The 23,080-nt window shown below is 44.3% G+C and overlaps 1 protein-coding gene across 3 annotated transcripts in view; it reads right to left on the reverse strand.

Annotated features, from left to right (window-relative positions):
• Positions 1 to 214: 214 nt before the first annotated feature.
• The window catches only part of PLS3 (plastin 3), a 355,067-nt gene continuing 332,201 nt past the window's right edge, over positions 215 to 23,080 (reverse strand). For all 3 annotated transcript variants that reach the window (XM_069212548.1, XM_069212549.1, XM_069212550.1), the window contains exons 15-16: positions 10,892 to 11,016; positions 215 to 1,475 (exon numbers count right to left, since the gene is read on the reverse strand). In XM_069212548.1, coding sequence (XP_069068649.1) covers positions 1,343 to 1,475; positions 10,892 to 11,016 — 258 coding nt within the window. In that variant the 3' untranslated portion in view covers positions 215 to 1,342. The remainder of the gene's footprint in view (positions 1,476 to 10,891; positions 11,017 to 23,080) is intronic.

Genomic DNA, 23,080 nt, shown 5'->3' on the forward strand with positions numbered 1-23,080 from the left:
GTAGTGTTAGGTAAACGTGTGCAGAGAAGTCCACGTTGCTGCCTGACAGATGTCTAGGACTGGAACTGCATGTGCTAAGGCAGTGGTTACTGCTGTAGCTCAGGTAGAATGAGCAAACAAACCTTCAGGTGGTTGGTTTTTGCCCAGTGCATAGCAGGTCTTAATGCACTTAATGTTTATTTATTTTTTTAAAAAGACACCAACGCCAGCAAAAGACATATTATAAATGTTTTTATTTCAACTAATGCTTTGCCATCATGATATATCACTGAGCCGGTTGGAATAGCAATATGTTCTCAAAACCTAGCAATCAGCTCACAAAAGCATTCTTGGGAACCCAGCGTCCCCTCTTCCCTCCCTCCAACTCCGCAGATGTAAAAAATATAAAGTCTCAGCACACCGAATCAACAGCTGTAACCGAATGACAATTTTTTGGCATGTTATCTTCAATGTCTCCCCACACACCCCATTATCGTAATATAATGGACAGCAATATAAATAAAAATATAACAAACTTTCATGCAGAAGTGTAAAAAAATATTTCCTGGGAATATGCATTAAACCAAGATACAAAACAAATTGCACGCCTTAGAGTAGGGTCTTATTTCAATGGTTTGTCTGTTGGTAATATGTATTAAGCAGAGATTCTCAATAACTTCTAGATATCTGCCACACAAAATAGCCTCCAACTGAAGTAAAAACCTGTACTATATTGGTGAAGTAATCAATATGTTTAGTTATACGTTAAAAAGGTTTTACATGGGAAGAATATTGAAAGATACTCTCTGGAATTGGCAAAAGTTTTTCAAGCAACCTTTATTATGGTTCCACGCAGCAGAATCCAGATATAGATCTATGTATATCTTTAACAGCATGACTCCAGAGCCATGTATATGCGTTTCAACTCTTAGAACTAGAATAAACATTGAAAACCAGTTTCTACCTAGAACCTGATTGGGCTTCTTCCCACTTACAGACTCATGCCATCAATGGAATAAAATGAGGAAGTAGGTAGATATTCTGCATAAATGTGGTAGAAAAGTGTGCGAATGACGCAGGTTAAGACCAAGGTAGTCAATTCATACAGATAACGTGGTTTATGATGATCCGGAATTGAAGAAGGTTGGGTTAATTCTATGGAACGAGAGCAATTCTCCGAGGTACATTTCCTTTCCCGCAGGAAGGGGGTGTTTTTGTCTTGCTGGAAAAACCACACAGGTGTCAATAGTACTCCAATTGAGGGTGTTCCGCCCTAGAACCCACACATATATTTATCATGCACCTGTGTTGGCAGGAATGATTTGGGGTTTATTTTGGTTCCTTTGTCGCCTTTATTGCACCCTTACACTTTCTTCATCCCTCGGCCCATCAAGCATGCAAACACTGTCATGACCATCTTTGGTTTCACCTCCACAAGGTCTTCAGGAAGAGCATAGACTCTTGCGCCAATTCTTCTAGCCATTGAAACAGCATACCTGTGAAACGAGAAGATTTGAGATCTAGTTTCTGTTTTTTTATGACATGAATGTAAAAAGTGGTGAAGAGGAAAATGCATATGTTTGCTGAACATCAATCACTCACTCTCTTTATACTGTGCACCATTTCAGAGACCACATAGCATCTCTCTAAACATGCAGTACCGCGCTTTAACTATCAGTTAAAATACCATCATATGAAACCGTGAATGATAGGGCATAGGATGAAAAGTATCCATTAGAAATATAAGGACTATAACTCGATAGGCCATTCTGCCGCTCTGTCATTTCCCTATTTGACTGAGGTTACGGGGGCTGCTTCCAGGGCAGGATGGGTAATCATAATCTTAGCGAGCTAGCGAGCCCCTTTCTAATTAGATTCCTGCAGTGCGGGCTGGTTTGTACAATTTTGTCAGGCTGGATTGTGGATTCCAGTCCAGCCCTGACAAGAACATCCTACGCTTCCAAACCTTGCTTTTAAAGTTTAAACCTCACCTTTAGTTTTAATCAGGAATGTGTAGACCTTAATCAATTGCTTTTTTTTAAAATACAAAAAATGTAAGAATACATAGGAAAGGATTTCCCAATTATGTACATCTTGGTGGGGTAGTGGATCCTTCTCCTGATTAAATGGCCATGACACGTCTCATCACAAAGAACCATATAATCCACGAAAAGAAACAATAGAAGCAACCTTATTAATTGAACACATGAAGGCCAGGACCACTTTTGCACATATTTAAATGATTGATATCACTTGACTGGAAAGACCCGAGGAGACAACTATCCATGACCACCTGTCCCATTTTTTTCAGTTGTTTCTGAATTATCCACCTGTGCTGAGATTGTGTATTTCTCATCTGCACTTTTGGATCCAGGCCAGATCAGCAGTATTGTGTATTCATCCTTGGTCAAGCCAGACATTATCTTCAGGTAATGGCTGGCCGGAAGCGGTGACACTGAGAGCCATCTACTTCCTGACACTCAAAACACAGGTACAAGGGAGAGGAGAGGCATGCTACTACCATCTCCATGGTGTATATCATAGCTCTCGTGCAAATTCAAGATGTTTTCTACCTGGCTCACAGTCAAACAAACTCTTTTGGTACAAGCTACCACACATCTGTACTACATACTCAAGTTGCATATCTGCAAAATGGAACAAATTACCCAGTTACATGAGGGTAGCCAGAATTTACCACGGCACGGCCAACAAGGTGCTTATACATCAGCAGGCACAGGTAAATAAGCATTGGCAAAGCCAATAGGTCTTACCTATGTGAGACCTAGTAGTTTTGGGAATGTGTTTTAGCCATACTGTACACCAGTGTGGCTGCTGTTCAGCATGGCTAAAATATAGTGGCACTGAGTGGGGTGGTGTGTGGTAGATGCAATGGGGCAGATTGAGGTAGGGTGGAGTAAGAGAGATTGGGGTAGAGTTGAGTGGAACGGAGTAGATTGGGGTAGAGTGAGGCAGACCAGAGTGGGTTAGATTGTAGTGGAGTTGAGTGGGCTAGATTGGTGTGGAGTGGGTTATATTGGAGTGGGGGGGTGAGGTAGATTGGCTTTGTAGACTGGAGTGGGATAGAACGAACTGGGTTAGACTGGAGGGGATTGAGTAGACTGGTGGAGTTGGGTACATTGGAGTGGAGTTAGGTAGAGTGGGATGGGGTGAGGTAGACTGGAGTGCAGTGGGTCAGGCAGGATTGGAGTAGATTAAGGTGTAGGGGAGTAGGGTAGATGATTGGGTGGATTCGAGTAGAACAGAGTGGAGTGGGGGAAGACTGAGGTAGACTGGAGTGGGGTTAAGAGGAGTGGGTAGAGTGGTGTGGGGTGCACTGGAATGGGATAGATTGCGGTGGGGTAGATTAGAGTAGGGTTCCGGTAGGGTAGATTGGGGAGGAGAAGACTGGAGTGGACTGGGTAGACTGGACTAGAGTGGAGTACAATTGAGTGAAGTGTGGCAGACCGAAGTGAAGTGTGGGATACTGGGTGGTGTGGAGTGGGCAAGACTAGAGTGGGGTAGACTGGGTGGATTGGAGAAGAGAAGAGTGGAGAGGGGTATATAGAGGTTGTGTGGAGTGGGGTAGATTGTGGTCGACTGGAGTGGGGTTGATTGTGGTAGAGTGGAGCTGGACAGACTGGATTGGAGTTGGATAGATTGGAGTGGGGTAGTTTGGGGGAAGAGTGGAGTGCAGTCTAGTGGGGTAGGTTGGAGTGGAGTATACTGGGTGGATTACGGGAGGGTGGAACTGAGTGTGGTAGATTGGGGTAGACTGGAGTGCAGTGGGGTACACTGGAGTGGATGGGAGTAGATTGAGTGGGGTGGAGTGAGGTAGGGTTACGTAGATTGGAGTAGGGTACAGTGGAGTAGATTGGGGTGGAGTAGATTGGAATAGGGGAAAGGTGGGGCAGAGGGGAGGAGGAGAATAGGATGGGGTGGAATGCGACAGAGTGGGGTAAACTGGGGTGTATTGGGGTTAGACTACAGTGGAGTAGATTGGAGTGAAGTGGGGTAGATAAGGGAAGATTGGAGTCTGATAGATTGGGGTATAGTGGATAGATTGGAGTGTAGTCTATTGGAGTAGGTTGGAGTGGAGTAGATTTGGTGGGGTAGAGTAGGGTGGAATGGAGTGTGGTAGACTGGGGTAGACTGGAGTGGGGTAGATTGGAGTGCAGTGTGGTACCTTGAAGTTGAGTGGGATAGACTGGAGTGGATGGGGTAGGGCAGGGCAGAGTGCAGTAGGGGATAGTTGGGGGACAGTGGGGTTGGGGTGAGTGGGAAGGGGTAGAGTGGGGTAAATTGTGGTGAACTGGTTAGACTAGAGTGGAGTAGATTGAAGTGGAGTGGGGTAGGGTAGATAAGGGAAAAGTGGAGTCTGACAACTTGGAGTATAGTGGATAGACTGGAGTGCAGTAGGTTGGAGTGGAGTAGATGTGGTGGATTAGAGGAGGGTGAAATGGAGTGTGGTAGACTGAGGTAGACTGGAGTGGGGTAGATTGGAGTGAAGTGGGGTACAATGGAGTAAAGTGGGATAGACTGGAGTGAGCGGGAGTAGACTGGAGTGAGGTAGGTTAGATTGGAGTATAGTAGAGTGGAGTAGATTGGGGTAGAGTAGAATGGAGTAGGGGAGAGTTGGGGGGCAGTGGGATGGGGTTGAATGGGGTAGAGTGGAGTGGATGGGGTAGGGTAGGGCAGAGTGCAGTAGGGGATAGTTGGGGGACAGTGGGGTTGGGGTGAGTGGGAAGGGGTAGAGTGGGGTAAATTGTGGTGAACTGGTTAGACTAGAGTGGAGTAGATTGAAGTGGAGTGGGGTAGGGTAGATAAGGGAAAAGTGGAGTCTGACAACTTGGAGTATAGTGGATAGACTGGAGTGCAGTAGGTTGGAGTGGAGTAGATTTGGTGGATTAGAGGAGGGTGAAATGGAGTGTGGTAGACTGAGGTAGACTGGAGTGGGGTACAATGGAGTAAAGTGGGATAGACTGGAGTGAGCGGGAGTAGACTGGAGTGAGGTAGGTTAGATTGGAGTAGAGTGGAGTAGATTGGGGTAGAGTAGAATGGAGTAAAGGAAAGTTGGGGGCAGTGGGATGGGGTAGAGTGGGGTAAATTGGGGTGGATTGGGTTAGGCTAGAGTGGAGTAGACTGGAGTGAATGGAGTGGGGTAGATGAGGGAAGAGTGGAATGTGGTCGATGAGGAAAGAGTGGCTTGTGGTAGATTGGGGAAGAGTGGAGTGTGATAGATTGGGTTTAACTGGGGCAGAGGGAATAGAGTGAAGTGGAGTGGGGTAGACTGAGTAGATTGGGTGGATTAGAGTATGACAGACTGGAATGGAGTATGGTAGATTGGGGTGGACTGGAGTGGGGTGCATTGGAGTGGAGCGGGATAGATTGGTGTGGGATGAGTGGAGAGGATTGGGGTAGAGTGGAGTGGGACAGAGTAGAGTGGGATGGGGTGAGGTAGACTGGAGTGGGGTAGATTAGGGTAGAGTGGAGAGGGGTAGTTTAGGGTGGGGTAGAGTAGTGTAGACTGGAATGGAGTAGGGTAGAGTGGAGAGGGTGGGGTAAATTGGGACGGGGTGAAGTGGGGAGACTTGGGTGGGGTAGATGGGGTGTATTAGGTTAGATTGTAGTGGAGAAGATAGGAGTGGAGTGGGGTAGATTAGGGAAGAGTGGTGTGTGGTAGATTGGAGTGAAGTGGACTGGGGGAACAGTAGGGTTGGGTAGATTGGGGAAGAGTGGTGTGTGGTACTTTGGAGAGGAGTACATTGGAGTGGGGGTATACTGAAGTCGGGTAGGGTGGAGTAGTGTGAGGTAGATAGCAGTGGAGTGGGGTAGACTGGAGTGGAGGTGGATAGACCAGAGTGGAATGGGGTAAATTGGGTAAGAGTGGGGTGGATTCTGGTAGACTGCAGTGGAGTAGATTAGGTTCATTAGAGTAGGATAGACTGATGGTGTGGTGAGTGGGGTAGATTGGAGTAGAGCAGGGTATGCTGGAGCGGAGTGGGATAGACTGCAGTGGACAGGAGTAGATTGGGTGGAGTGGAATGAGGTAGGGTTGGGTAGATTGGAGTATAGTAGAATGGAATAGACTGGGCTGGAGTAGATTGGAGTAGGGGAGAGTTGGGGGTGGAGTGGCGTAGATTAGGGAAGAGTGGTGTGTGGTAGCTTGGGATAGAGGGGAGCGGGGTAGGTTGGAGTGAAGTGGACTGGGGGAAGAGTAGAGTTGAGTAGATAGGGGAAGAGTGTGTGGTAGTTTGGAGTGGAGTAGAGTATATTGGAGTGGGGTAGACTGAAGTGGGGTACATTGGAGTGGAGGTGGATAGACCAGAGTGGAATGGGGTAAATTGGGTAAGAGTGGGGTGGATTCTGGCAGACTGGAGTGGAGTAGATTGGGTGGATTAGAGTAGGATAGACTGATGCAGTGTGGTGACTGGGGTAGACTGGAGTGGGGTAAATTCGAGTAGAGCAGGGTATGCTAGAGTGGGATAAATCGGAGTGGGGTAGGTTGGAGTGGACTGTGGTAGATTGGGGTGGGGTAAAGTGGAATGAGGTAGAGTGGGATGGGGTGGTGCAGATTAGAGTGGGGTAGGATAGAGTAGATTGGGGTGGGTTAGATTACAGTGGGGTAGATTAGGGTGGGGTACACTGGGGTGGAAAGAAGTGAGGTATATTGGATTGGGGTGGAGTGTGGCAGATTGGAGTAGAGTGAGGTAGGCTGTGGTAAATTGGAGTGGGGTAGATTGTAGTGGAGTGGGGTAGACTGGACTAGAGTGGAGCTGAATGGAGCGGAGACTGGAATGGGAGAGACTGAGGTAGAATGGAGTGGGACAGAGTGGAGTAGATTGCAGTGTGACAGGCTGCAGTGTAGTGGAAAATGGAGTGGCATAACCTGGAATGGAGTAAGGTAGACTGGACTGGGGTAAAATGGAGAGGAGTGGATTTGGATGAGTAGGGTAGATTTGAGTGCAGGTGTGTAGACTGGAGTTATGTAAGTGGGTTGGATTGGGTTGGACTGGAGTGAGGTAGATTTGGGTAGATTAGTGCTGATTGAGATACACGGGTAGACTAAAGGGGAGTGGGGTATATTGGAGTGGCGCTGAGTGATTGTAATGGGGTAGATTGTAGTGGTGTATCTTTGGGTAGCTTGCAGCAGAGTGGGCTAGACTGGATTGAAGCAGGGTAGATTGAGGTTGATTGAAGTGAGGTAGATTTGGTTAAAGTGGAGTGTGCTAGATTGGGGTAGACTGATGTTGAGTGACATGGGGTTGACTGGAGTGGGGTAGATTAGAGTGGGGTGAGGTGGAGTGCAGTAGATTTGGGTGGACAAAGGTAGGTTAGATTGGGTTGGAGTGTAGTGAGGAGACTGAATTGGTGTAGACTGGATTGGAGTGGGGCAGATTGGGTGTAATGGAGGGGGTAAATTGGGTGGTGAAATGGAGTGGGGTAGACTGGAGTGAAGTAGACTGGGGTAGACAGGAGAGAAGTAGAATAGACTGGTAGAGTGGAGATTCATAGAGCTGCATGTTGAGTCATGAGTGAGGGGCATAGAGTGGAGCGGTGTGACGTGGAGTGTTGTAGAATAGAGTAGCATGGCACAAAGTGAAAGGGCATTGTGTGGAGTAGAGAGTTGTAGAGTGCAGTGGTGTAAAGTGGAGTTGCATAGTGTAGAGTAAGCATGGTACCATATCTCACTGCCATTACAGACTACACATATTGTATTGAAATGACCATTGCACATGCATTGACCTACAATTTTAGTGTGCACAAACAATATGTAGTAATGTCATCGCCTACTGTAATGACGTGTTTTAAACATTTGTTTCCACCACACTTCAGAATTACAAAAACAATTGCCTCATTTGTACTTTCCTAATTATGATATATTCTGAAACATCAGCACAGTTCATTTTTTATTGTGTGCTCAAAAAAATAACATCCTACACCCTCTCTTCTCACATGGGTACTCAGCAGGGTTGTCTCATAAATTCTCTCACTTTTAAGTCAGAGAAAGAAAATTAAACACCAACCTCACTCGAAAGACAGAGCCTGACATCTGACCTCTGTCTTTGAATGTACAGCAAATGTGATAAGATAACAAGTTTAAAGGCCTGTATACAGAAAGCGAGTACTCAGAAGGCTACAGTAAACAAAGGATGCACACAAGAAGGACGTACTCAAACTGGACAACCTAAAGCAAACAAAGCCATCAAATAGAAAGAAAGCAACTGAGTTACAAACCACAAGGCCAATGGTATGGAATTGCAAAATGCATTCCCAGGGAAGCTTTCAAAATGTTCACAAGAAGTCATAAACAAACAGAGCTACGTTGTCTGGTAGGCTTCGACCTAAAATGCCAGTCCTACTACACACTGCCACCAACTGCACATCTCAAGTAATTCACCAACCTGATAGCAGTCACACCTACTAAGGAAGAGACAAGGTACACCCCCTCCAGACAACAATGGGTCTTGGGTCTCAACATCACTAACTACAAGGGGTCCTCAGCATAGGTGCATGACTGTTGTGTGCCGAGACTCAAAAGGTTAAAAAATGCATCAACGATTTGTCTAGATGTAACTCGGGAAGATGGTGCAGGCTTGCAAATCACGCAGGGGATATTTCCATCCCAACAGTCACACACAATTGATTTTTGAGAGAGTGTATACAGGGAGTGCAGAATTATTAGGCAAGTTGTATTTTTGAGGATTAATTTTATTATTGAACAACAACCATGTTCTCAATGAACCCAAAAAACTCATTAATATCAAAGCTGAATATTTTTGGAAGTAGTTTGTAGTTTGTTTTTAGTTTTAGCTATGTTAGGGGGATATCTGTGTGTGCAGGTGACTATTACTGTGCATAATTATTAGGCAACTTAACAAAAAAATATATATACCCATTTCAATTATTTATTATTACCAGTGAAACCAATATAACATCTCAACATTCACAAATATACATTTCTGACAATCAAAAACAAAACAAAAACAAATCAGTGACCAATATAGCCACCTTTCTTTGCAAGGACACTCAAAAGCCTGCCATCCATGGATTCTGTCAGTGTTTTGATCTGTTCACCATCAACATTGCGTGCAGCAGCAACCACAGCCTCCCAGACACTGTTCAGAGAGGTGTACTGTTTTCCCTCCTTGTAAATCTCACATTTGATGATGGACCACAGGTTCTCAATGGGGTTCAGATCAGGTGAACAAGGAGGCCATGTCATTAGATTTCCTTCTTTTATACCCTTTCTTGCCAGCCACGCTGTGGAGTACTTGGACGCGTGTGATGGAGCATTGTCCTGCATGAAAACCATGTTTTTCTTGAAGGATGCAGACTTCTTCCTGTACCACTGCTTGAAGAAGGTGTCTTCCAGGAACTGGCAGTAGGACTGGGAGTTGAGCTTGACTCCATCCTCAACCCGAAAAGGCCCCACAAGCTCATCTTTGATGATACCAGCCCAAACCAGTACTCCACCTCCACCTTGCTGGCGTCTGAGTCGGACTGGAGCTCTCTGCCCTTTACCAATCCAGCCACGGGCCCATCCATCTGGCCCATCAAGACTCACTCTCATTTCATCAGTCCATAAAACCTTAGAAAAATCAGTCTTGAGATATTTCTTGGCCCAGTCTTGACGTTTCAGCTTGTGTGTCTTGTTCAGTGGTGGTCGTCTTTCAGCCTTTCTTACCTTGGCCATGTCTCTGAGTATTGCACACCTTGTGCTTTTGGGCACTCCAGTGATGTTGCAGCTCTGAAATATGGCCAAACTGGTGGCAAGTGGCATCGTGGCAGCTGCACGCTTGACTTTTCTCAGTTCATGGGCAGTTATTTTGCGCCTTGGTTTTTCCACACGCTTCTTGCGACCCTGTTGACTATTTTGAATGAAACGCTTGATTGTTCGATGATCACGCTTCAGAAGCTTTGCAATTTTAAGAGTGCTGCATCCCTCTGCAAGATATCTCACTATTTTTGACTTTTCTGAGCCTGTCAAGTCGTCCTTTTGACCCATTTTGCCAAAGGAAAGGAAGTTGCCTAATAATTATGCACACCTGATATAGGGTGTTGATGTCATTAGACCACACCCCTTCTCATTACAGAGATGCACATCACCTAATATGCTTAATTGGTAGTAGGCTTTCGAGCCTATACAGCTTGGAGTAAGACAACATGCATAAAGGGGATGATGTGGTCAAAATACTCATTTGCCTAATAATTCTGCACTCCCTGTAATTTGAAAATGTGTTTTTGTATGTTTTCTACAGTCAATGGGGATTCCCTGCACTGTATCCACAACTAAAATATTCGGTGTGAGGGAGATTAAAGAGAAATTTCAACTTTTTCAAATAATTTTTTTAACAAAATTAGCAGTCTGCTTTCAGCTCTCTAAGCAGCCTACTCAGTGGCTGGACATGTGGCATTCACCTACAGATTCTCGAATATTACATTACTATCTGGGCAGACAGAATTTGCATGAGCATAGATGTTTATTTGGTAACGCCAGATTTAGGAGAACAGTGTCCTGTTTGGTGTCTGATCTTTTTTGTAGTATCTGAGAAACCGAATGCATTAAGCAAATTATGTAGAACATAAATAACAATTCACATTTCACTTTCTTACTGACTGCTTTCAAACACATCTATGTTTTTCCGTGTGCTCAATAAGGTAAACATGCTTAAACATCCACTAGTCATAATTTGGCATTTTGAAATAAACCTCCGCATACGGCTGAGCAAGCTGTCTGGCACAGCAACAGGAGAATAAAAACTCACTAATGTGCAGTGCAGAAAACACACATACATACGCCAAAGGTAGGCTAGCCATTTCGAGGGATCCTCCTCAATTGTTGCACTAAAGAATCCTGCTGCAACGCCAATTATAGTCATGCTGTTTAAGTAATAAAATTATTTTCACTTACTTAGCATTATCATGCATGTCAACGTCTGATAGGTCTCCAGTCTTCACTAAATCATAGTTAATGCAACCAGGCTGGATGGCATCAATCAGATCAACAACCGCCAAGCTAGTGCTAATAGACTTGTCCTAATGGGAAGAAGAAGAAGAAAAAAAAGTAATTGGAGTAAAAGTAATAAAGTTATTGACCAGTAAAAATATTTGCCCAGTATCTATTTATTCCATAATTTAGAACAGTTGCTGGGCTGGGTAGTTCCACTTTCCCCAGTGAGGATCCAGAAATAATTTATGCTGAATTATGTACAGCAGCCTCCCAAAGGCAGCAGATCCAAAGCCTACAGTACCTATCACATTTCAGAACCAATAAAGTATCCACCCGCCCCACCTACAAAGGTCAGTACGGCATGAGGAATAAGGTAAAGGGTTGAAGTAGATACACTGCACACAGCAGGAAATAAAGATATATATATGGAAAATGTCACTTACCCAGTGTACATCTGTTCGTGGCATTAGTCGCTGTAGATGCACATGCTGTGCACATCCCGCCATCTGGTGTTGGGCTCGGAGTGTTACAAGTTGTTTTTCTTCGAAGAAGTCTTTTCGAGTCACGAGACCGAGGGACTCCTCCCATTTCGACTCCATTGCGCATGGGCGTCGACTCCATCTTAGATTGTTTTCCCCGCAGAGGGTGAGGTAGGAGTTGTGTATGCTAGTAATAGTGCCCATGCAATGGAGTGAATGCGTCTGTACATAATGAAGTTTAAAGTAATATATTTACAATTGTACAAATGTTTAAGATCTACTTCTGAATGGCTACAGGCTCCCGGGGAGGCGGGTGGGCGCATGTGAATCTGCAGCGACTAATGCCACGAACAGATGTACACTGGGTAAGTGACATTTTCCGTTCGATGGCATGTGTAGCTGCAGATACACATGCTGTGCATAGACTAATAAGCAGTTATCTCCCCAAAAGCGGTGGTTCAGCCTGTAGGAGTTGAAGTAGTTTGAAATAATGTTCTTAGTACAGCTTGACCTACTGTTGCTTGTTGTGCAGTTAACACATCTACACAGTAGTGCTTGGTAAATGTATGAGGCGTAGACCATGTTGCTGCCTTACATATTTCGTTCATTGGAATATTTCCTAGAAAGGCCATGGTAGCACCTTTCTTTCTGGTTGAGTGTGCCTTTGGTGTAATAGGCAGTTCTCTTTTAGCTTTAAGATAGCATGTTTGAATGCACTTAACTATCCATCTAGCAATGCCTTGTTTTGAAATTGGATTTCCTGTATGAGGTTTTTGAAAGGCGATAAATAGTTGTTTTGTCTTTCGAATTAGTTTTGTTCTGTCAATGTAGTACATTAGTGCTCTTTTGATGTCTAATGTATGTAGTGCTCTTTCAGCTACAGAATCTGGCTGTGGGAAGAACACTGGTAATTCTACCGTTTGATTCAAGTGTAACGGTGAGATTACTTTTGGTAAAAATTTAGGATTGGTCCGTAGAACAACTTTATTTTTGTGTATTTGAATAAATGGTTCTTGAATGGTAAATGCTTGAATTTCACTCACTCTTCTTAGAGATGTGATGGCAATTAAAAATGCAACTTTCCACGTTAAGTATTGCATTTCACAAGAGTGCATGGGCTCAAAAGGTGGACCCATGAGTCGTGTTAAGACAATGTTGAGGTTCCATGAAGGAACCAGTGGGGTTCTTGGTGGTATAATTCTCTTTAGGCCTTCCATAAACGCTTTTATGACTGGTATCCTAAATAATGAAGTTGAGTGCGTAATTTGCAGGTAAGCTGAAATTGCCGTAAAATTTATTTTAATGGAAGAGAAAGCTAGTTTAGATTTCTGCAAATGTAGTAAGTATCCTACTATCTCTTTTGCAGATGCGTGTAAAGGTTGAATTTGATTATTAAGGCAGTAATAAACAAATCTTTTCCACTTATTTGCATAACAGTGTCTAGTGGTAGGTTTTCTAGCCTGTTTTATGACCTCCATACATTCCTGTGTGAGGTCTAAGTGCCCGAATTCTAGGATTTCAGGAGCCAAATTGCTAGATTCAGCGATGCTGGATTTGGATGTCTGATCTGTTCTTTGTGTTGTGTTAACAGATCTGTTCTGTTTGGCAGTTTGATATGAGGTACTACTGAAAGGTCTAGTAGTGTTGTGTACCAAGGTTGCCTTGCCCATGTTGGTGCTATTAGTATGAGTTTGAGTTTGTTTTGACTCAACTTGTTTACTAGATATGGATGAAGTGGGAGAGGGGGAAAAGCGTACGCAAATATCCCTGACCAGTTCATCCATAGTGCATTGCCCTGAGACTGATGTTGTGGGTACCTGGATGCGAAGTTTTGGCATTTTGAGTTTTCTTTTGTTGCAAATAGATCTATGTGTGGCGTTCCCCACATTCTGAAGTAAGTGTTCAGTATTTGGGGGTGAATTTCCCATTCGTGGATCTGTTGGTGATCCAGAGAGAGATTGTCTGCTAACTGATTCTGAATCCCTGGAATAAGTTGTGCTATTAGGCGAATGTGGTTGTGAATCGCCCAATGCCATATTTTTTGTGTTAGGAGACACAACTGTGTTGAGTGTGTTCCTCCCTGTTTGTTTAGGTAATACATTGTTGTCATGTTGTCTGTTTTGACAAGAGTGTATTTGTGGGTTATTATGGGTTGAAATGCTTTCAGAGCTAGAAATACCGCTAACAGTTCTAAGTGGTTTATATGAAACTGTTTTTGCTGAATGCCCCATTGTCCTTGGATGCTGTGCTGATTGAGGTGTGCTCCCCACCCTGTCATGGATGCATCTGTCGTTATTACGTATTGTGGCACTGGGTCTTGAAAAGGCCGCCCTTGGTTTAAATTTATACTGTTCCACCATTGAAGCGAGATGTATGTTTGGCGGTCTATCAACACCAGATCCAGAAGTTGACCCTGTGCCTGTGACCACTGTGATGCTAGGCACTGTTGTAAGGGCCGCATGTGCAACCTTGCGTTTGGGACAATGGCTATGCATGAGGACATCATGCCTAGGAGTTTCATTACTAATTTGACCTGCATCTTTTGGTTTGGATACATGGCTTGTATGACATTTTGGAATGTTTGGACTCTTTGTGGACTTGGAGTGGCAATTCCTTTTACTGTGTTGATTGTTGCTCCTAGGTATTGCTGTGTTTGACACGGCAGAAGGTGTGACTTTGAGTAATTGATTGAGAAACCTAGTTTGTGTAGGGTATCTATGACGTAATTTGTGTGTTGTGAACACTGTTTTTGCGTGTTGGTTTTGATTAACCAATCGTCTAGGTACGGGAACACATGTATTTGCTGCCTTCTGATATGTGCAGCTACTACTGCTAGACATTTTGTAAAAACTCTTGGCGCAGTTGTTATTCCGAATGGCAACACTTTGAATTGGTAATCTATCCCTTGGAATACAAACCTTAGGTACTTCCTGTGTGAAGGATGTATTGGTATATGGAAATATGCATCCTTTAGATCCAGTGTTGTCATGTAGTCTTGTTTGAGCAGTGGGATTACTTCTTGTAATGTAACCATGTGAAAATGGTCTGATTTGATGTATGTATTTAATATTCTGAGATCTAGTATAGGTCTTAGAGTTTTGTCTTTTTTGGGTATCAGAAAGTACAGTGAGTAAACTCCTGTGTTTAGTTCTTGTTTTGGTACTAATTCTATTGCTTCTTTTTGGAGCAATGCTTGAACTTCTAATCCTAGAAGATTTATATGTTGTTTCGACATACTGTGTGTTTTCGGTGGGACTGTTGGAGGGAATTCGCAAAATTCTATGCAATAACCATGCTGGATAATTGCTAGTACCCAAGTATCTGTTGTTATCTCCTCCCAATGTTTGTAAAATTGGCTTAATCTTCCCCCCACAGGTGTTATGTGATGGGGATGTGCGACTTGTGAGTCACTGCTTATTTTGAGGACTTTTGGGGCTTTGGAATTTTCCTCTACTTCTTTGGAATTGTCCCCCTCTATATTGCCCCCGAAAACTTCCCCGCTGATATTGGCTTTGGTAAGTGGGCCTTGTTTGTGATGTTGTGGTTTCTGTAGGTTGTCCTCGAAACCCTCCCCTAAAAGGTGTTTTGCGAAAGGTGCCTCTGCTCTGCGGGGAGTAGAGTGCGCCCATGGCTTTTGCTGTATCAGTGTCTTTCTTGAGTTTCTCAATAGCAGTGTCGACTTCCGGCCCAAACAACTGCTGTTCATTAAATGGCATATTTAGCACGGCTTGTTGAATTTCCGGCTTGAAACCTGACGTGCGGAGCCATGCGTGCCTTCTTATTGTTATTGCAGTATTTACTGTCCTTGCAGCCGTATCTGCTGCATCCATTGAAGACCGTATCTGATTATTAGAGATACTTTGTCCTTCTTCCACCACTTGTTGTGCTCTTTTTTGGAACTCCTTGGGTAAGTGTTCTATCAAATGTTGCATCTCATCCCAGTGAGCTCTGTCATATCTTGCCAAAAGCGCTTGTGAATTGGCAATGCGCCATTGGTTTGCTGCTTGTGCTGCAACCCTTTTGCCCGCAGCATCAAATTTGCGACTCTCTTTGTCTGGAGGTGGTGCGTCTCTCGAGGTATGAGAGTTTGCTCTCTTACGAGCTGCCCCGACAACTACTGAGTCTGGAGTTAACTGCATTGTAATATAAACAGGATCTGTTGGCGGTGGCTTGTACTTTTTCTCCACCCTTGGAGTTATGGCTCGGCCTTTAACAGGATCCTGAAAGATTTGTTTTGAATGTTTTAGCATTCCTGGGAGCATAGGTAGTCTTTGGTACTGGCTATGAGTGGAGGTTAGCGTGTTAAACAAGAAGTCATCCTCAATTGGTTCTGAATGCAAGGTGACGTTATGGAAAGCAGCTGCCCTTGCGATCACCTGTGTGTAAGATGTACTGTCCTCAGGAGGGGACGGCCTGGTAGGGTACGAGTCTGGGCTGTTGTCCGATACTGGAGCATCGTAAAGGTCCCATGCATCGGGATCATCTTGACTCATGGCAGTATGAGTCGGTGAGTGCATCAGTGGAGGAGTTGCTACTGGTGATGTGTGCACTGATGGTGGTGGAGAAGGTGGTGGAGTTGTTTTCTTTGCCACCTTTGCCTGTGGCTCCTTGTCCTTTTCGTGAAAGGCAAGTTTTCTTTTTGTTTTAATTGGAGGAAGAGTGGTGATCTTCCCTGTGTCTTGATGAATGTGGAGCCTCCTTTGAGTATAGTCTGGCTCTACAGCTTGAAGTTCCTCTCCAAATCTATGTTTTTTCATTTGTGATGCTAATCCTTGTTCCTCTGTATAGGAACCTGTTCTCGGCTCCGAGGCTGGATGTTTCGGAACCAAAACTTTTTTGGAGGTCTTTTTAGGCTCCGAAGAAACTTTTGTAATTTTCGGCGTGGTGGTGTCTCGGTGCCGAATTTGTTCGGTGCCGCTGTCACGGTGCCGAAATTTCTCAGAGCCGATGTCTCGGGTCCGAGATTGCTGTGTGGCGGTATCTCGACCGGAGTCGGATGACTTCGACACCAGCGTGCCCTTTTTCGGTGCCTTGGCTCGGTCACCGCTTTTTTGGGTTAAGCCATGGCCTGTTGGCGGTGGCGTCCCCTGGGCTCTTGTTGACTTCTCGTGAGTCTTATGTTTCGACGTCTTACTCACGGTTTTCGGCGTTTCTTCGGCCTCAAGCTCTTCCGAGTCCGATTCGTGGATAGAGAAAGCTTCCTCTTCTTCCTCAAAACGCTCTTGTTCTGTTGGCGTCGACGCCATCTGCAGTCTTCTGGCTCTTCGGTCTCTTAACGTCTTTCTGGACCGAAACGCTCGACAGGCCTCACAAGTATCTTCCTTGTGCTCTGGGGACAAGCACAAGTTACAGACCAGATGCTGATCCGTATACGGATACTTGTTATGGCATTTTGGACAGAAGCAGAATGGGGTCCGTTCCATCAGCCTTGAATTCCCACGTGGCCGGGCTGACCAGGCCCCGACGGGGGATCGAAAAAAAACCCGAAGGGCCACCGGAACTCTTCTAAATTCGGTGTCGATCTGTTGTAACTAACCCGATACCGAACGCAAACAATACCGACGTTTTTTCCGAGATTCTAACTAACTTTCCGACCCGAAACACGGAGCGAAAAGGAACACGTCCGAACCCGATGGCGGAAAAAAAACAATCTAAGATGGAGTCGACGCCCATGCGCAATGGAGTCGAAATGGGAGGAGTCCCTCAGTCTCATGACTCGAAAAGACATCTTCTAAGAAAAGCAACTTGTAACACTCCGAGCCCAACACCAGATGGCGGGATGTGCACAGCATGTGTATCTGCAGCTACACATGCCATCGAACATATATATTTATATATATATTATTGATTTATTGAAATCACTGGTTCGTAAAGTTCTTTTTTTAAATAATCACTTTAAACAATCTATACTTTAAAGATACATGCAGCGACCTAGGGATATAATAATAATACATGTATGTAATAAAACATAACCACCCTTGCACTTTAATATAACAGGGATCCATGAATTTATAAATTAAAAACCTGTTTAAAAAAAAAAAAAAAAAACTTGTATCGTTTCTTCTAAGAACAGAATCTTCCAAAGACTCATGTTTGTCTGAATAGATTACCAAGTAGAACAAATATCTCTTCTGAGAGTTTGAGACATTTTTGAGCAGTCCTTGTACTACAGTCAGGAATGCACAGACCTGACCATCAAAATTTTTGACTTTAAAACAGGAAATTGTTCTAGTTTCACATCCTGTGAAGCCAAGCATAATGCAGGACACCACCTACTAAAGTGAGGCATGGATTGTGTGTAGTAGTAAATAAACGTATTAAATAAGGTTGCTCGGTCCGGATCAAACGTCTAGAGAGGCAGGTCTGGGAAATATACCTAGAGGCTCTTACATTTTCAGTGAACGTCAAAGAGATAACCCCCTTTGATGGGAAAATGCACCTTGGGTTTACTCACAATGTCTACGGTTAAAGACAACACACGTGTATTATGTGGATACATCGCACACTTGTTCCATTGCTTACTGGTCTTACGAACATATGGAAGGCATGTGACATATGGATAAGTCTTATTAATACAGTATTGCAACTCTGACATCCAGAGTATGTAAAGCTCTTTCTGATGCAGCTACTGGATTTTGAAAAAGAACAGGCAAGTGAACGTGGACATAAATTCACAATACGAATACACACAGGTAAAGGAATGAAAATGTCACTTACCCAGTGTACATCTGTTCGTGGCATCAGTCGCTGAGATTCACATGGTATGCATGAGCTCGCCATCTGGTGTTGGGTCGGAGTGTTACAAGTTGGTTTTTTTCGAAGAAGTGTTTTCGAGTCACGGGACCGAGTGACTCCTCCTTCTGTGCTCATTGCGCATGGGCGTCGACTCCATCTTCGATTGTTTTCCCCGCAGAGGGTGAGGTAGGAGTTGTACTATAGTAATAGTGCCCGCGCAATGAAAAATGTAAGTATGTACCCATTAAAGGATTAAATAATATATATACAAATGTACCAAATTGAAGGTAACTTCTGAACTGCTACAGGCTTCCGGGGAGGTGGGTGGGTCCATGTGAATCTCAGCGACTGATGCCACGAACAGATGTACACTGGGTAAGTGACATTTTCAGTTCGATGGCATCTGTCGCTGTAGATACACATGGTATGCATAGACTAGTAAGCAGTTAGTTCCCCATAAGCGGTGGTTTAGCCTGTAGGAGTAGAAGTTGTCTGAAATAGAGTTCTTAATACAGCTTGACCTACTGTAGCTTGTTGTGCGGATAGCACATCTATACAGTAGTGTTTGGTGAATGTGTGAGGCGTAGACCAAGTGGCTGCCTTACATATTTCCTGCATTGGGATGTTTCCTAAAAAGGCCATTGAAGCACCTTTTTTCCTTGTTGAATGTGCCCTGGGAGTAATGGGCAGTTGTCTTTTTGCTTTAAGGTAGCAGATTTGGATGCATTTAACTATCCATCTGGCTATACCTTGTTTTGATATTGGGTTACCTGCATGAGGTTTTTGGAATGCAATAAATAGCTGTTTCGTTTTTCTGATGTTTTTTGTTCTGTCAATGTAGTACATTAATGCTCTTTTGACATCTAATGTATGTAGTGCTCTTTCAGCCACAGAATCTGGCTGTGGGAAAAAGACTGGTAGTTCTACCGTTTGATTTAGATGGAATGGTGAAATAACTTTGGGTAAAAATTTTGGATTAGGTCGTAGGACGACCTTATTTTTATGTATTTGTATAAAAGGCTCTTGTGTTGTGAACGCTTGAATTTCACTTACTCTTCTTAGAGATGTAATGGCGATGAGAAAGGCAACTTTCCAGGTTAGGAATTGTATTCCGCAAGAGTGCATGGGTTCGAAAGGTGGGCCCATGAGTCTTTGTAGAACCACGTTTAGGTTCCATGAAGGAACAGGTGGTGTTCTTGGTGGTATAATTCTTTTAAGCCCTTCTATGAATGCTTTGATAACTGGTATCCTATACAAGGAAGTTGAATATGTAGTTTGCAGGTATGCAGATATTGCTGCAAGGTGTATTTTAATAGAAGAGAAGGCTAGCTTTGCTTTTTGTAAATGGAGCAAGTAATTTACTATATGTTTTGGAGTTGCGTCTAGTGGTTGTATCTGATTATGATGGCAGTACCAAACAAATCTTTTCCACTTACTTGCGTAGCAGTGTCTAGTGGATGGCCTTCTGGCCTGCTTTATGACTTCCATACACTCTTGGCTAAGTTGTAAGTGTCCGAATTCTAGGATTTCAGGAGCCAGATTGCTAGATTCAGCGATGCTGGGTCCGGGTGTCTGATCTGTTGGTTGTGTTGCGTTAACAGATCTGGTTTGTTGGGCAGTTTGATGTGTGGTACTACAGACAGATCTAGCAGTGTTGTGTACCAGGGTTGTCTTGCCCACGTTGGTGCTATTAAAATGAGTTTGAGTTTGTTTTGACTCAATTTGTTTACTAGGTAAGGAAGGAGAGGGAGAGGAGGAAAAGCGTAAGCAAATATTCCTGACCAGTTCATCCATAGGGCATTGCCTTGGGATTGCTTGTGTGGGTATCTGGACGCGAAGTTTTGGCATTTTGCGTTCTCTTTTGTTGCAAATAAGTCTATTTGTGGTGTTCCCCAGAGTGTGAAGTAGGTGTTCAGAATCTGTGGGTGGATTTCCCATTCGTGGACTTGCTGGTGATCTCGAGAGAGATTGTCTGCCAGCTGATTCTGGATCCCCGGAATAAACTGTGCTATTAGACCAATTTGATGGTGGATTGCCCACTTCCATATTTTTTGAGCTAACAAGCTTAACTGCGTTGAATGTGTTCCTCCTTGTTTGTTTAGATAATACATCGTTGTCATGTTGTCTGTTTTGACAAGGATGTATTTGTGGGTTATGATTGGTTGGAAAGCTTTTAGTGCTTGAAAAACTGCTAATAATTCTAGATGATTTATATGCAGTTTTGTTTGATGTATGTTCCATTGTCCTCTTATGTTGTGTTGATTGAGATGTGCTCCCCACCCTGTCATGGAAGCATCTGTTGTTATTACGTACTGTGGCACTGGGTCTTGGAAAGGCCGCCCTATGTTTAAATTTATACTGTTCCACCATAGAAGCGAGAGGTAAGTTTGGCGGTCTAGCAACACCAGATCTAGAAGGTGACCCTGTGCTTGAGACCACTGTGAGGCTAGGCACTGTTGTAAGGGCCTCATGTGCAGTTTTGCGTTTGGGACAATGGCTATGCATGAGGACATCATGCCTAGGAGCTGTAGTATTGTTCTTGCTTGTATTGTTTGGTTTGGAGACATGTGTTGAATGACCCGGTTGAAATTGTGGATCCTTTGTGGAGTTGGCGTTGCTACTCCTTTTGTCGTGTCTATTATGGCTCCTAGATATTGCTGTACTTTGCTTGGCAGAATGTTTGATTTTGCAAAGTTGACGGTGAACCCTAGTTTGTAGAGGGTTTGTATGACTTGATTTGTGTGGTTTGAGCATTGTGTGAGCGAACTGGTTTTGATTAGCCAGTCGTCTAGATACGGGAACACATGTATTTGCTGCCTTCTGATGTGTGCAGCGACTACTGCTAGGCATTTTGTGAATACTCTTGGAGCGGTTGTTAAACCAAAAGGCAATACTTTGAATTGGTAATGTATTCCTTTGAATACAAACCTTAGATATTTCCTGTGTGATTGATGTATTGGTATATGGAAATATGCGTCCTTGAGGTCTAGGGTTGTCATGTAGTTGTGTTTTTTGAGCAATGGTAACACTTCTTGTAGTGTGACCATGTGAAAGTGGTCTGATTTGATGAATGTGTTTACTACCCTGAGGTCTAGAATTGGTCTCAGTGTTTCGTCCTTTTTTGGTATCAAGAAGTACAGTGAATAAACTCCTGTGTTTATTTGTGTGCTTGGTACTAATTCTATTGCATTTTTTTTGCAGTAGTGCTTGAACTTCTATCTCTAGAAGCTGTGAATGGTATTTTGATAAATTTTGTGATTTTGGTGGTATGTCTGGAGGGAATTGCATGAATTCTATGCAATAACCATGTTGGATAATTGCTAGGACCCATGTGTCTGTAGTTATTTTGTCCCATGCTTCGTAATATTGACGTATCCTCCCCCCCACTGGTGTTGTGTGGGAGGGGTGAGTGACGTGTGAGTCACTGCTTGTTGGTAGTGGTTTTGGGGCTTTGAAATCTTCCTCTATTCCTAGGGAATTGCCCCCCTCTATACTGGCCCCGAAAACCTCCCCTGTACTGTCCTTGGTAGGTGGGCGGTGCGGACTGTGAGGTGCTAGCTTGTGTGGCCTGACCCCGAAACCCTCCTCTAAAAGGTGTTTTGCGGAAGGTGTTATAAGATCCTCTGCTCTGCGGGGAGTAGAGTGCGCCCATGGCCTTGGCAGTGTCAGTGTCCTTCTTGAGCTTTTCTATGGCTGTGTCGACCTCCGGACCGAACAGAAGTTTTTCGTTTACTGGCATGTTAAGCACTGCCTGCTGAATTTCTGGCTTGAATCCAGACGTTCTGAGCCATGCGTGCCTACGGATGGTAACCGACGTATTAATGGTCCTTGCGGCCGTGTCTGCTGCATCCATGGAGGAGCGTATTTGATTGTTGGAAATGTTTTGACCCTCCTCAACAACCTGTTTTGCTCTTTTTTGCAGATCTTTTGGGAGATGTTCAATGAGATGCTGCATCTCATCCCAGTGGGCTCTGTCGTATCACGCTAGCAGCGCTTGTGAATTTGCGATGCGCCACTGGTTTGCTGCTTGGACAGCCACCCTCTTCCCAGCTGCATCGAACTTCCTGCTTTCTTTATCTGGGGGAGGTGCATCCCCAGAAGTGTGTGAATTTGCCCGTTTTCTGGCAGCCCCTACCACCACAGAATCTGGTGGCAGCTGAGAGGTGATGAATACAGGGTCCGTAGGAGGCGCCTTATACTTTTTGTCCACCCTAGGCGTCACTGCCCTACTTTTAACTGGCTCCTTGAAAATGTCCTTTGCATGGCGTAGCATGCCTGGGAGCATCGGCAGGCTTTGGTAGGAGCTGTGGGTTGAAGAGAGGGTGTTAAATAAAAAATCATCCTCTACTTGTTCCGAGTGTAGTTCCACATTATGGAATAGTGCTGCTCTAGCCACCACTTGTGAGTAGGCTGTGCTGTCTTCCGGTGGTGATGGCCTAGTTGGGTATGTGTCTGGGCTGTTATCAGACACTGGTGCGTCGTACAAGTCCCACGCATCCTGATCTTGGTCATCGTGGCTCATGGCGGTGTGAGCTGGCGAATGTGACGGGGTGTAAGTTGGCGAAGCCGGAGTTACAGGTGGAGGCGAGGGAGGAGGTGTTACCTTTTGGGCTGTCTGTTGCTGAGGAGTAAACTGAAGCGTTCTCTTTCGTTTGACAGGTGGAAGGGTACTGATCTTCCCAGTCCCCTGCTGAATAAAGATACGCTTTTGCGTGTGATCCACGTCAGTGGATTGCAGTTCTTGTTCAAATCTATGTTTCTTCATTTGTGAAGACATAGAATGCTCTTCAGTATAGGAGCCTAAAACAGGGTCTGATGTCGCTTTTTTAGGCTCCGAAAACCCTGTTGATTGTTTTTTCGGCTCCGAGGTAACCTTCCTCTTTTTCTGTGCCGAAAATTCTTGGCCTCTATGGTCTTCGGCGCCACTGTCTCGGCG

This window comes from Pleurodeles waltl, chromosome 2_1 (assembly GCF_031143425.1).
Source record: "Pleurodeles waltl isolate 20211129_DDA chromosome 2_1, aPleWal1.hap1.20221129, whole genome shotgun sequence".
In the NCBI taxonomy this organism is placed as follows: Eukaryota; Metazoa; Chordata; class Amphibia; order Caudata; family Salamandridae; genus Pleurodeles; species Pleurodeles waltl.